This window comes from Symsagittifera roscoffensis, chromosome 7, assembly GCF_963678635.1.
Source record: "Symsagittifera roscoffensis chromosome 7, txSymRosc1.1, whole genome shotgun sequence".
Classification (NCBI taxonomy): Eukaryota; Metazoa; Xenacoelomorpha; order Acoela; family Convolutidae; genus Symsagittifera; species Symsagittifera roscoffensis.
The window spans coordinates 58,548,168-58,564,139 of NC_087068.1; the positions used below are offsets into that span (position 1 = coordinate 58,548,168).

The 15,972-nt window shown below is 34.5% G+C and overlaps 1 protein-coding gene across 1 annotated transcript in view; it reads right to left on the reverse strand.

The window, feature by feature from the left end:
* The window catches only part of LOC134850878 (phospholipid-transporting ATPase ABCA1-like), a 100,825-nt gene that overhangs the window by 17,639 nt on the left and 67,214 nt on the right, over nt 1-15,972 (reverse strand). Inside the window, exons 14-21 of the mRNA XM_063866638.1 lie at nt 13,186-13,344; nt 11,694-11,784; nt 11,265-11,369; nt 8,131-8,303; nt 5,226-5,386; nt 3,259-3,391; nt 2,657-2,770; nt 1,792-1,996 (exon numbers count right to left, since the gene is read on the reverse strand). Coding sequence (XP_063722708.1) covers nt 1,792-1,996; nt 2,657-2,770; nt 3,259-3,391; nt 5,226-5,386; nt 8,131-8,303; nt 11,265-11,369; nt 11,694-11,784; nt 13,186-13,344 — 1,141 coding nt within the window. The remainder of the gene's footprint in view (nt 1-1,791; nt 1,997-2,656; nt 2,771-3,258; nt 3,392-5,225; nt 5,387-8,130; nt 8,304-11,264; nt 11,370-11,693; nt 11,785-13,185; nt 13,345-15,972) is intronic.

A 15,972-nucleotide genomic window follows, 5' to 3' on the forward strand; every position in this document is an offset into this window, starting at 1 on the left:
CTATTCAGATGGGTACCAAACAATGCGCCAACAATTTCAAATATAGTTAACAGACAGTTGGAAAAGAGTCAATGAACAAGGAAACCTAAAAAAAACAGTTTTTTTTAATAAAAGTTCTACTTTAAAATGTCAAAAATAAAAATAGATGGCCTTAAACCTCTTTGAATTTTTGATAAAATTAACCCAATTTAGGAAAAAGCTGCACTTCGCAAACATAAGCAACCAAAACAGTTTTCAATTTGCGCGATTGTGAAACGAAAAAAAAAAACGCTTCTAAAAACCACTTACATGACTCGAAACTATGAACTAAAGAATTCGAATCTAACGTCTTGATTATCAGGAATATTATCATCAGAATAAAAGCTACCAATAAAGCAGATAAAACACCTGAGAAAAACAGATAGTCAAATTGAGCTCTTTTGCAGTGCACTTATTTATTCGAGTTAGGTCGCAAACAACATCAAACAAACTCTATTTTTCTACGCTCGCTGGTAAAAAAAATCATAAATACAGAAGCGAAGCGGAGCACAAACGTAGCATGGCAAATTATCTGACAGAAGATATGACGAAGCCGCTAAGTCGGCGAAAATCGAAAAAAAACTAGATCAATCAAATATTTGTACGTCGATCTCAATATGTAATAAATCAATGAAAAAAAAACACGTCACGACATCTCACTCAGTGTAAAAAAAAATCAAAACTATCTTAGCAGATACCCACTAAATAAATTTCACCGAATCAATAAGAAGCAAAAAATCAGAGATAGTAATTTGCCTAAACATAAAAAGCAAATTTAGACAAAGAGGCGAAGTTGCACCTCGCATACACAACCAAAAATATGACCGATAAAGCTAGTGGGAAAAACTGAATGAAAAAAACTTTGAGTCTATAAAATTTCTTAAGTAACGCACGCCAATTATGACGCATTAGCAGTATCAATCAATTTGAAAAAAAATTACCAACAACCTTGCCTCAATTTATAGAGCGGACACACTTTAACTAGTATACGAAAAAGTTCATTAAAAACACCCGACCCAGCCCAGGTTCGAACCCTCTTATTTTGTTGCGGGTCTCCTTCCCTACCTCTACGCAACAGATCCATGATACTTTGAAGCTAAAGTGCTATTTGTAATATAGTCTGTGTTAATATCCTTAGCATTGTCTGTACTTAATAGCTTGTTTTTGATCAAAATGAACACTTTCAAAATGAACACTAATATTTGCGACTTAGGTAGGAAAAAAAGAGAGTTCAATACTATAACACAAGCTTTGCTTGTGTAAATAGAACGGGTATTTGAAATTCAGGCAAGCTCAATATATGTCTGTTGATTCACGAATGATCAGACTTGGAGATGACCACTAATTAAGTATATGGGAAAAAAGGCTAGGAACTGGTTGCAATACCCTTGCTAATCATAAGTGTAACGAATAGCCGCAGGCACACTTCTACTATCACTGATTGACTAAATATATTACAAAAGGGGCTATTCTATCGACATAAGGACCAAATGAGCGAAATTTTTCAACCAGTCGACGACCAATAAATAGCTAACGACCTAAAACCAGCTTATTTTTTAAAGATTTTCAAATACTGAAATCCAATTGACGAGCATTGTTTTCTGGCATTTGGCCCCTTTTGGTATGAGTTATTTCCCCGTTAAGTTAGCATTGCTATAATGGTGAAAATAAGTATCATTTCGCCTTCTATACTGATTGACTCTAATAAACTATGGACCGATTATTTACAATAAGTTGAACAATTAAGGAGCTTATAACGAAAATGCAACTCACGGCTCATCGGCCGCCTCTTCCAACTCCTCCTCCGTCTTGGGCAGGGGGGCATTCACCGCAGTTATCTTGGGCACAGTGCCAGTGGCCCTGTCTCTGATCACAGCATTCATCAGCATCTGCAACGACAGAGGCGCCGAATGGAATGGTTGACCGTTGAACCATGCTGTGAACACGCCCACGCCAGAAATGTCTTCGAAAGAGGCTCCTGTATTTAAAAAACCATTTTTTTTCACTTGCGCATACCATCATGATTTGAAAATTTCGTCATTAGTCATGAATTTGGATACACTAGCCGAAGTATAAACGAACCATTAACGAGCAACCTTGAGTATAACCATCTGAAAAATACGTTATTTTACTCGAGCTGCGCGTAACATTGGTAACTGTTACATGTTTATTACGTAATTCTTCAGCATTTTTGGCTGGTTCCAATGGTAGCAGCTATATACAGCGGCTGGTTTATATGCCATCATAATTAAAATTCAAACAATTTGGCTTCTAGTTTCAGTTTTAGCTATTCCTTCATAAGTTATTCCAATTTTCACCGTCAAAATGTTTGGCTTTTTACTACGAAAAAATTTATGCCCTGAAATTTCTGCATAACATTTTAAGAAATAATCTCAACGAGCAATGAATATTATTCTTGTCGTTTTCGTATAACATCATCAATCTCAAAAATTAACCAGCAATGCTTCAAACAAACAACGCCACAAAAAGTAAAATAAGATTTGTCGAAAAATTTAATAATTGAAGCATTTACTGAAGGCTAAAAACCAGCACTTCAAATTTATTCGTTATCAATGCCGTCAGCCATTAAATACGGCTTCTGTATTCAAAGAATCTATTGGCGTCATCTCAAACTTACCCACGATATATTTCTGGTTGAATTCGTCCACTTGATCCCTTCCACTCTCTCCGAAATATGTCGTAATATTTTCTGCCGCGTCCGGGGCATCTCTCGCAAACGTATTCCACGCTCCTAAAAAGAAAAGTTAGCAAGAGTTTAAATCACTACGTAAATACAATTCGCACATACCCAACGAAGTATTCATTAACTCTCGTAAGCAGAAAAAAACTTTAATTCCCATAAGAAAAAATATTCAAATGAAAAATATATCATAACATGATTGTCACTTATTTGGTACAAAAAACAAATTTTACAAAACTGGATCAAGAAGTTATTTTTCATTCCACCTGAAAATATAGAAATTAAAAAGACCAACTATGGCTAAGTTTTTTCTCAAAACCAAAATGTAGCTTCATCAGAAAACAAGTGGCCAAAACAGAACCTCCAACAAATTGTTGCACTAGCATTTATAACATGCTGGAAAAATAGGAGCAGTCTTTTTTATGGTATTTTATCTTATGAACAATGTTCCAAACTGGACAAAAAATGTTTGAATAACGAAATTTAGCCTGTTCAGTTAAGAAAAGATTACTTTCTTGAAGTGAAATGTCATCCCTCACCTAGTGAGTCTATGTACTTCTGTTTCAAGGCAGGGAAATCATTGTTAGGATCGTACAGAGTGATAATGTTGTCATCGAACACGGCCAGGTCAAACGTGTAGGGCTTGATATCTTCTTGGTCAGAAATTATTCTCTGAAACAAACCAAAGACTCGTTAATATTTATGAGGATAAAAACATCAGCAATTATTATGATGCAATTTGTTTTGCGAAATTTGGGCCCAAAACTTTAATCCAAAACGGATCATTTTTGACTTCTTTTAGTTTATCAAAAAATACCCCAAAACTATTGGTCAAATACTGACCAAAATATATCAAAGTGAGACTGTTACGCAGCGCAAAAAAGAAGGGTATATTCTCCAGAAAAAGTTCTCAAAACTTTAAAAATTGCATTAAAATGACAATTTTTTCCAAAAAAAAAGAATAATTTTTTAAATATGTATTGGAGATTACATTCTTCTCAAACTTTGTTTGGCTAGGTAAGAGACTCAGTTGGCTATAATTTTGGCAGTAACTGACTCAGTAGTTTTAGCGTTATTTTTGATTACAAAGAAGCCAAAAATGTTCTACTTTTTTTGCGATAAAAATTTGGGCCGGAATTTCGCAAAACAAATTGCACCATATTGATTTTGCTAAAATTCTAAGCAGGCTGTGTCATTTTTCACCTATAATTAGCCAATTTGATTTCAAGAAAAAACGCGTTTTAAATTTTAAGCTTTATCCGGATAATTTAAATCAGCTGTAGAATTCGATTAAATTGTTCGTGACCTTTACACTTTTGCTGTTCGATAGTGGAGTTTGACTTCCCTTTAATAAAGGAAATAAACTGAACTTCAAAAAAAAAGAAATCAAAAGTCGAACCGCGAAAAAGTAAATTTGAGCCTGAACAAATTTCAAGACTTTTCCTGAAAAAAAAAATTATCATCGCGACCTTTATAAAAGTCTGCACTATGTTCATCGGCTCTTAAAAATTCACAGCGAACGAGCATCATCTATTCTAAAAACGCCTTTTGTTTTCTGTTCTGCCTAACTATGAGACTAATTTTGAATCAGACCACGGAATCTTCATTTAAAAATTGTGGTCCTGCGCAGTACGCCAAAACATTACTCGGTCAATGCTTAAATAAGATGATAGATTAGCCCACCATGATCCGTTGCTCCAGGGTGTGACATCATTACCCAGCCGGGAAATTAGAAAAATTATAATTTTTGAATTAGGGACACAACAGCTGTTCTTACGCTCGTCTTTTCCATCGTGGATACATCGTCTTAAATGTTTTTTAAAAAGGGCAGATAATAGCTAAAAGGATAGATGATAGGCTTCGTTGCATACCTTTAAAATCCGTCGTATTAATAGTAAACAGAGATACCAATGAAATGAACACTGTCAATTTGTGTTCTGATTTTTAAATTTTTTTTTGCTTTTCCAGTCAACTTTTTTTAAAAAATGTTTGTTTCTAAATTGCCTATATTAGATGAATGTCAAATATGCCTAAATTATAGTGTTACATTCTTGCAGTTTTTTTAAGACTATGGTCGGAACATTCTGTCCTACTTGCACAGTAACCGGCTATCCTTGTTTTTCAAGTAAAATTAGTTTTTGGAGTTTTTGGATTTTTTTAGCCCCGTACTAGTTATGAAAATGATCAAAAATTTCAAAAACAATTTTCAAAAAATTTGAAAACAAATTCTTTGAATTTTTTTTTAATTTTAACCATTTTTCTGTTTTTCTAGTATTTTTCTACAAAAAACTGTTTTCTCAATTTGCCTGTTTTACTATAACTGTCAAATATGCCTTTTTCTAGTTTTTCGTTTGAATCCTTTTATGACAACACGCAGAAAAAAAACGACACTAATTTGAAAAAAAAAACTTTTCGCGTATTTTTTAAGATTATGGTCGGAACATTCTGTGCTACTTGCACAGTAACCGACTATCATTGTTTCAATTAGCGATTCATTATTACTAACCGTGAACAGGAGTGCTAGAAGAGTGAACAGTACTGGGACCAGTATCTGTGCAATGGACAATGCCCTCGACCTCCAAGTGTTGATGAGTCGCTTGTAGAGCAGAGCCTGCATCTGCTGACAGAACAGAGCCAAGCCAGTGTTACGAGTCACTGGCGTGAACTCTAAAACACAATACATTCTCACTTAAAAAAGGAAGGCAGGGTTTACAACATAACTGGCTCTTTTCCCTTTCCCTCGCATAGAATAAATTAATATTCTTTACCTATTTGAGAACCAGAAAGATAAAAGCGAGTGATTTAAGGACAAGAGAACATTCCCAAATGCCGAAAGGTCAATTGCAGGTATGAGTATGTGGAGTCAATTATAAGTCTGAGATTTGAGCCAATAACATTACGCTTTGAAGGCCTGCATATCTCATATTGGACAATTCTGGTACGGAAATTCTACTTCAGTAACTTTTTTTGACGCAACTTTCATTTAAACGAACAAGAAAAAAAGCGAAGAAAGTCAAGTAAATACGAAAATAAAAAGGTAGCCGTTTAGAAGGTATTTAGTATCAGTGCAGAGTCCTGAATGTTCCGACTGCTCTTTAGTAGTCTGAAGTTTCTAGGGTATCTAGTAGTTTTGGACTAAAAATGATTGAACTTTGAAAAAACTGTCTTCCCTCACGCAATGTGAAGCATATAAACATAAACAAGAAACAGTTGGAAAACGGAAACAATTTATTTGTGCTTTCAAATTGCCGAATTTCAAAACAATGTATGTGGCCTTAAGGATCTTTAAATTTCAAGAAAAATTATGCTTAATTTCAAGAAAACATGATTCAAGAGAAATTATGAAATCTTGAGGAACATTATGAAAAAAACTGGATCAATAGGTACAATTTATATTCCACTGGTAAATCAAAAAATTAAAATCCCCTTTTCTAAACTAAAACTCAATCACGTGTTTCACGACCTTAGCAGAGTTTGCCTCCCTTTTAAACAGATTCGAAGCTGCACTTCGCAAACACAAATGACAAAAAAAAATAGCTCCATAAAGTCAAAAAAAGAGAAAAAACACAACCAACAGACAATTAGATAAGAGTCATCGCTTGCTAGTTGCAAGCGTAATTATTTTCACCAAAAATTTTCGCCGAACACAGCAGGCTACTCGAACATCAGCGAAAGAAAAATTTGAACACATCTACCTCCGTGTAAAAATAACCAAAACTTTTTTTCACATTTTGCATTTATTGGTTTTTATAACATCGGAGAAGTTGACTTTGAGCTTATGACCAAAATCTGTCAATTTGAGTCTAATTCAAATTGAAACGTTTACCCAAAGTAATAGAAAAACATTTAAAAAAAAACAACTTGCATGGACCACTTTAAAATCAATTACGATCCCAAATAAGCAGTACATGTAAGATGTAGGTGGTACATTGAAATGAACTTGAAAATGGTAAATTAATACAAAAAGTCTACAACCCTGTTGCAATACCCTTCCTTAGGGCGTGGTAACTTTTAAAAAATCAAACTGCGAAAAATCAAACTTGAGCGTAAACAAAATTCAAGAATCATAGCGACCTATTAAAGTTTTTATTACGTTCACAAACTTAATTACACTGATGGACAAAATTAAGCACAATTTCACGTTTTTACTCACTAAAATGCCTTTTTTAAGGTCGATTTTTTGACAACATTTACTTAGATTTTTAAAGTATAAACAAGCCTCGCATGAGTGAAAACTCCGTTGAGCCTCGGATTCGATCTGCGAACTAGAGATCAAAAGTCTCACGCACTAACAACTCAGCCACGGACGCATAAAAAACAGGAAACACTAGCTGCAAATAAACAGAGAACAGATGCTGTGAAATTTCCAATGCTACAGATCGTGATTATAGCAAAAGTGCCACCAAACAAGTTAACTCTTTTAATAACACTTTTATTTGCGAGTTAGGTTGGAAAAAAGGGTTCGTAATGATACACTGCGCTTTCAAGTTGGCTAGTGTAAATCAGATATTCGGAAAACAGAAACCTATCTAGACTAGAAAAAAATCATGAAAAAATAACTGATCTCATGAAAAGCGTTGTTTATGTAAATAATAAACTCAGATTAGTTTTCAATAAAGATGGGTTCACATTGCTCATGTCTAAAACCACCGATAAGAAACTGTACAGACACAAAAACTGAGCACAGAAATGTGCAAATTGAAGGGAAAAGATGTCTCGTAAAAAACACAAGCTTTGCTGGTGCGCGTAAAATGGGGTTTTCACGATTATGATGAGGAAATTACGCATTTCGGGCTTTTCTCAAATTACTTAGAAGACTATGTTTGCGAGTAACAATGGAATCTCATTTTTCACACATCTAACGGCTGCAGATTTTTTTACACCCTCAAAATGAATTGATTGATCAATTTATCAAAGAATTTTGTCCAATTAGATTTTTGGCAAAGAAAACTGGTGCTTTATTTTTTACTTCTCGAAATTTAAGCTTCTTGTCTGATGAGAATTATACCCTATTTATCAACTTCTATCTTTTCCTAAAACGAAACGTTGGAATTTTCGAGTTCAGAGAAATGGGAAACTTCGAATAGCTCTTTCAAAACATGAAAAATTAGCTTCTAAATATGCATTGCTTTGATATCTGCTTAATTGTTATCTCGCATTCCATGCAGTCAAAATGCTCGGTACAAATCACACCAATAAAAAGGAAGCAGCGTTATTATTAGATTTCATTTTTTGAGGAAGGTAACGTGGTTTGATTTGAGTGCATTTGCAATATGAATTGAGAGCATTTGTATTTAAACAACGTACGTCGTCTTAAACATCGTCTTGTTAAAAGGCATTCCTTCTATGTTAAAGGAGCGCGTCAACAGTAAAACGGAAGGTATGAAAATAGATTGAAAAGATGAACTTACGCTGTTCTTCTTTAAATGAAGTCATCACTATAACTTCCTGTCCGTTGAATTGAACCGCCGTCGAATTAGACCCGTTCGTACCTCCATTGGTAGTGCCCGCAGGCAGATGCTCCTCCTCGTTTCCCTTGGCAACAATATTGTCCGTTGAATCGTGCGCAAATGCCGCGTTGTGTCTAAACCCATTTGAACATAAATTAGAAAAGCTCTGAAATAACAAATTAAGTCTCCTCAGTGACTATTGAAACTGAAAACTAGTTTGAAATTTCAAGGATGCTTAAAGAATTTAGACATTTGGAAAGCTTTTAGTGGCATAATGATTGGGATTGGTTCAAAACTCACCAAAATAGATGCTTGCTCATGTGGGACAATTGAGAAAAAATCCTTTCTGTTTGTTTTCAATTTACAAAATGAGTAGTACCCGAGGCAATTACATTGGTCTGGGAGAATACGAAAACAAAACCAGTTTCTTCATTAAAAACTAACTTTCAAGCAATTTTATAAGAAACAGCCGACAGAAATTTGCAAACAAAAGCTTAACTCATTAGAGAAACATAGGCGGAAAGGTTTGAACAAAAAACAGGTCTTCCACTGCGCCTCCCTCGTCCAATTGTTTGAACACTGGCGCCGCGGTGCCCTTTCAACTAATTGTAGAGTTTTAAGACCGCCAATTATACTGCCCACAACTAAAACTATTCAGGAGGCGCATTTGGCGCCAATCTGAACAATTTAGATGCGGAAGCGCGCACAAAAAAAACTTAATTTTTCTGGCCAAACCTTCAAAAATGCAGAATTCTCTAAACACAGCCAATAGACAGTACGACAAGAGTATATGAATGCAAGGAAATTCGAAAATGGAAAATTTTCCTACAAACAGGTCATTCTTTCCAAGTAAAAATATACGCCCTTGAAGCTCTTTGAATTTGAAAAACAAAATTAGATTGACACATTTTTAACATAGCCGACTGTAATAGGGTCAACGAACGAAACGAAACAGAAAAACATAGCCAACAGACACTCGAAAAAGAGTCAATGAACGCAAGTAAACAGAAACAGTAATTCTTACTTGTTTATTGAAAAAATCTCAACTTTCGAATTTCAATGAAAAAAAATAGATGTCCATTAAGCTATTTGACTTTCTGGAAAATTTTATGACTGTTTTTATACTTCCAGTTTTTTTCAAATTTTCAAAGTCATAAATTTTTCCAGAAAATCAAATAGCTTTATGGGCATCTATTTTTTTCAATAAACAAAACCAATTTGAGAAAACTGGAAGTATTTTGCATCCGCTCAATCGATATTGCTCGCTTTTGGCGATTAATTGAACCCCAATTTTTATAGTTGAATTATGAACAGTCCTTTTCTGTTTTTATCTCAGACGCAATTAACACACAATTAACGCACGCAAACAAAACCTACTTGTTTTTTAATAAAACTTCAACTTTGAAATGTCATCATAAAACACAGCCAACAGACATTTGGAAAAGAGTTAATGAACGCAAGTAAACCAAAAAATCGAATTTCAAAAAAAAACAGATAGCATTAACGCTCTTTGAACTTCTAGAGCTATTTATGATTAACAATTTATTGATAAAATTAAGCCAATTTGAGAAAACTGGATCAACAGGTACAATTTTTATTCTGCTGGGAAATCTGAAAATTCAATGCCACTTTCGAAACTAGAAGTCGGCCAGCTTTTTTGTGAACATTACACTTTTACTGTTCGATCGTGGAGTTTGCTTTCCTTTTAACAAAGGAGGAAAAGTAACTTACGAAGAAATCAAAAGTCAAACAGCGACAAAGTAAATTTGAGACTGAACAATTTAAAGATTTTTTCCTGAAAATAAACGGAAAAAAATCATCGCGTCCCATACAAAAGAGAAACACAATCACCACAATTAGGCAAGCTTGAATTTTTTTTTCTATTGTCCACAGCCAATATATACTAAATTTGAGGGGCGAGGTTTTTTTTTCGGAATTTCGCCTGCGGCGCAGAAACATAGAGTCTTCAAAGTGATTTGTGAGAGCTCGACCTAAAAATTTGTAAGAGTTCGACCCCCCCCCCCCACACACTCGAGAAAATCCTTGATCCGCCCTGCAATCAGGTATGGTAATTTTCAAAAACTACCAACGACACTGGCTCCATTTGATAAAGCTTGATAATCGCAAGCGTAATAAACTAAAATCAGAATAGCAAAAACAAAAATCACACACAGAGGCGAAGTTGCACTTCGCATACACATGCGAGCGGACGCAATTAAACTAGTATACGAAAAAGTTCATTAAAACATCCGACCCTGGCCAGGTTAGAACCCTCTTATTTTGTTCCTGCTCTCCTTCCCTACCTCTACGCTACAGATCCATGATACCTTGAAGTAAAGTGCTATTTGTAATATATACTAGTCTGTGTTAATATCCTTAGCATTGGCTGTACTTAAAAGCTGGTATACAAAATGAACACTTTCAAGATGAACACATTTTGTCGCAACAATATTTGCGACTTAGGTTGCAAAAAAATAGAGTTCATACTATAACACAAGCTATGCTTGTGCAAAAACCAACTTGCCGATTATGAAATTAACAGATGATATCGTAAATTTCACGAGGATACAAAGGAAATGAACTGAAATCAAAAGTCGCGAAAAGGTGTTTTTGAGCTTAAAAACATACAGAGGCCAAGCTTTGTTTCGCAAACACTGGCGAGAACACGACAAAAAGCAGCTCTTCAAGGCTTCAGATTGTGATTATGCATTTATAAGTGACCAAATAAGTGAACTTTTTAAACGAATACTTATTTGCGAGTTAGGTTAGAAAAAAGAAGTTTCGTACTAATACACTACGCTGCTTGCTAGTGTAATGACTTTTCCTGCAAAAAAAATCAAATAAAATCATTCCGACCTGTATAAGAGTCTGAACTACGTTCATCGACTCTTTAAAAATCACTTCAAGCATAAATATTCAGCATTTCTTCGAAGCCGCAACAATAATCAGAAATTGAACTGCCTAAAACAAACTTGAGCGTGAACAAACTCATAAATTTTGTCCTGATAACAAAAAACCTACATAACCGCAAACTCCCTTCTTCTCATGAAAGTAAAAACCGATTTTTCTTTGTCAATTAAAACTGCAGCATCTACCTTGGCGATGCCTCGTGAGTATTGGAGGCCGAGTAGCTGGGCGGCTTCTCATTCTCAGTCCCTTCTGTATTCCCCATTTCCGCCTCTTCATCCAGGTGGCCCACTCTATAACACAATTGGCCGATTGCAGTTCCTGCCTCAGTGCAAATCCACACGATTGAACTTTAAGGTACCAATTGAGCTTTCATGTTAATTTTTAGTCTTCAAATTTGAGATGTCTCTTCACGAAACTCTTCACGAATATCAGATGTCACTTTTCATCTTCCAAAATGATTTCAGATTGAAGTTTCATTTACTCAGAGTGAAGGATATACATTTACAGCATTTACCTCACAAGGATTACGGACGAGCCCTAAGGCTCGTTAAAGCCAAACTCTGGTAAACCAAAAAAAAAAAAAACGAGGTTTAAGAAGTTCAAAACGTATTTACCGCATGAACACTTCCTCCAAGGTTGTCACCGACACTCCGTAACTGGCAACTCCTAATTTGGCCTTCTGGTTGTCCAACTCATCAAACAGAGCTAAACACAAATGGTTATATTAATCAGTTTCGTTCATCTGTATGTGTGACAAGCATTTTTGGCCAACACTGAAGTTAGAAACCCAAGACCAAAGAGTTCGATGATTGCCAGACTTCCGCAGCAAAACTAATTATACTTCAGAACTTTAAAATCAAGTTGATGATATTCTCCAGCAAAAATAAAGAAAAAAGCCGATTTTAGCAACAAGAGTTGCTGCACATAATTGCATCACATTAAAATGTGCCATTTTTCCAAAAATGACAGCTGAAAAACTACAGTATCCATGAATATTGAAAAATTGTAGAGAAATAGAATTGAAGAAGAGCACCAGCCGTTTTTCGAAAAACCTAATTTCCAGGACAAAAAAAATATCCGATTAACTCAGCAGAAGCAAAGAAATCATTGAATTTAGAGGAACAGAAAAATTGGGGTTTTTGTATTAACAAAATTGTTATCACTCAGTCTCTACGTGCTATTCGTCTATTAGTTACAGATGTCTTCGTTTTTGGTCTCTTAACCAGTATATGAGATATGTACACATCGTCGTATGTATTTTTTCAGGTTGAGAAAACTTGATCAACGTGTAAATTTTAACCAGTTGTTGAAACTAGAAGTCACACATTTTTTATGAGGTTTGATCTTTTGATATTCGAGAGCTAAACTCGACTTCCTCTCGTTAAATCAATTCTAATTGATCTTAAAAAGAAATCAAAAGTTGAATCAAAAAATCCAAACTGAAAAACCAACGAAAAAAAGCTCAAGTCAATTTGTATGTGGTATGTGTTTTCACTCGGTTCATTGACACTTTAAAAAACGGACGAGCTTCAAGTCAAAACGCTTCAACTGCGATGATATTTTACGATTGGCAGCTTTTTCTTGAGAAAACAAAGCAAAGAATTTTTGGATATTGCCTTTAAATTTCCTGATTACCATGAATTACTTCACTTCTGTATAACTAATTTGCTTTCCCCTTTAAAACCATGAAAATGGCGATTATAAATATTTGTTAGTTTGATGACTATTTAACTGCACGAACAACTTCGTTTTTACCAATGTATTGTTTCGTGAATTCGTTTTTAGATCTTTGATGTATATTACTATGACGTATTTTGTGACGTATATGACTGCATTGCATTCGTTTTCTATATAAAAAATTTGTCCAAGAATAATTACCAAACGAATAAATATGAAGTGCTCGTTTTCTATCAAAAAAAAATTGTCGAGGAATAATAACCAAACGAGTAACTTCAAGCGCTTTTCAAAACGCTAGTCCTTGTAAAAGAGCGACTGCAATCTTCTTTTTCGAATTAAAACTAAAAAAGGGCAGTAGAAACTTGGATAATAAAACTCGACACGAACTCGGGCAGTAAAACTCGGTCATAAAATCGGACATGAACTAACTAGGGAAGTTGGGAGAGGATTCTTGGGGCAATCGGAAGGTCAGCTCAGCCCCTACATCAGACTCCTTTTCCACCCCAGGCACGTACTTGCCCAGAAAAGAGTACACATTGCTGGGGTCACAGCCTGGGGCTTTCTCTGCCACCATGTGGTAGCCCACGCCTAAATACAACAAGCAAACCGGTTAATTGTGCAGACAACACACAATGTTCAGAACACAGTAACCTACAAGGACGCAGCGATGCTTTGAACCTTTTGCGATACGAAAACATGTCAAAATATATATGCATTTTAATTTTAAAATGACTGCGACTAAAAAGCGACATTTTCCATATTTTTCAAGTACTTCAAGACCCATTCCCCAACTCTAGTCAGGCCGCAAAAACGTACATTTGAGCCTATAAAGTGTCACTACTACATTTACTCTTACACATTATCTATTATATATTAGACAAGAGGCTTCCCATACTGATTTCTTATGATAATGCGCAAATTGAAAGGATAGATCAAACTTTTTTTATGTGAAGACCAAACTAAAATTACAAATTTCCGCAGTAAAATTTAAACATAGCAAAAATTGAAAAATTTCAAGGAAGTCAAGAACATCAAGAAACATAATATTGAGTATTTTCGAAACAATTTTACAAAAAAACATGGCCGTCAAGTTACTTGCGATTCAAAATTCTTTCATGATCGAAATTTTTGAAAAAGGTAACGATAGATCGATAATTATTGTTCAAAGACAACTATTTCTATTAACACATTGTAGAAACTTTTCACTGCTTTTCGAAAACTTCTCACCACGCTAGCAAAATCACCTGAGCAAAAATTAGCTAAAATAATGTATGAATCACAGAAGAGTTGGATCAGGTAAATTTTAGTGTGACAAAAATACATTCTCGACCAGATATTCTTAACACGGTTAAAGCATTTTCGACTTATCTTTTAAAATCCATACATACAGTAGAAATCCATTACGTTTTTGGTGACCTTTACACTTTTGCGGTTCGATAGTGGAGTGTTCCTTTTTAAAATGGCGATGCACTAAAATTTAAAAACATCACGAGTCAAACCGCAAAAAAAATTAAGCACGAACACAAATTATGACTTTCCTAAAAAAATCACCAAGACCTAAATAAGAGTCTTCACTACGTCCACTACTCTTAATCACGACTAAAAAAAGACTAAACATAATACCACACTAAATGCTTGAAAAATATTTTGTGGTTGACAGAAAAAGCGTGAAAAAATCTAACCTAGTTTATAATGTTTTTTTTTACTCCATTCTTGATCGGAACAAAAAAACCTATGAATACAACTCAATTTCAGTGTTAAATAACATCAAAGACAATTGGAAAAGAGTCAATGAACGCAAGGAAACAAAACAGAAGCTTCAATTTCCGAAGTACAAAATATTTATAATTGAAGCTGTTTGATTTTCAAAAACAATTAATCATTGACACTTCTTTGATAAAATTAACCGAATTTGAGAAAACTGGATCAATTTGTTAAATTTTAATTCCCCTGAGGAATCTGGAAATTGAAATTCAATTTCGAAATTAGAAATAGATCACGCTTTTGTGACCTTTACACTTATGCTGTTCAATAGTGGAGTTTGCCTTCCTTTCAAGAACAGGAAATGAACTGAAAGAAATCGTAGGTCAAACCGCGTAAAATCAAATTTGGCCTGAGAAATTTTCAGGCGTTTTCCTGGAAAAAGCCACAAAAAACAAGAAATCACAACAACCTATAAAAGAGTCTTTGCCAAGTTCGTTGGCTGTCAATCATTTATCAGATGTCTTAATACGTTTTGCAGAATTAATTCTTCTTTAAATAAAAGTTATCAGAGCAGAGATGCATTGTACCTGAGGCTGTGCATCTGAAACAGACCAACGATTGATCATAAATTTAAGCTCGGGATATTAGAAAAAATTTTCATTCAAACGAACACTTCAAATGTTTTTTTTGCGAAAATTTTTTTCGCTTGGTCCGAAATCTTTTCATTTTCATAAAAAAAATAGGAATTAATAACAAAATTGTTCAGCAATATTACGAGCCCTACTCGAACTACTTAGTTACAGATAGAATATCTATTACTATAGTCCAAGCACATCCTCTTGGCTAGAGAAAACAGCTCCGCGCGCAAGGAATGTTCGACTAATTCGTTAACTCCTATTATTACGAACTATCAAATTTCACATAATCTAACTAGTGGCGTGCACATTGTAACAACACCTTGGAAAATTCTTTTGAAAAAATGTAAAGTGAAAAGGGCCCGTGCTGGCTTAATGGTGTTTTATAAAAAAAAGCTCTTTAACTAAATATGGTTTGCAAACAATTTGATTATTATACAGTGCTGATTTAAATTAACCGGACACAACGCGTTAAACTTGAAATTTAACACGCATTTTTCTCAAATTGGGTTGACTGTAGGTGAAAACTTATGAAGACAAAACTTGCTAAGAATTTCAGCAGAATTAATCTGGTGTAATTTGTTTTGCGAATTTCGGGTCTGAAATTTTACCCCAAAAATGGGTCATTTTGGCTTTTCTTAGTTAATCAAAAATTACGCCAAAAATGCCCAGTCGATCACAGACATAATTATATCAAAGTGAGCCCCTTAAGTAGCCCAACAAACTTAAGAAGGGTAGAATCTCCAAAATACTGTATAAGTTAAATTATTTTTGTTTGATAGACAAAAAAGGTCATTTTTAATATATAAAATTCCAACTTTTTATTTAAAAACAATTTTTAAACAATATGCAATTTTTATGGGAGCAAATACCCTTC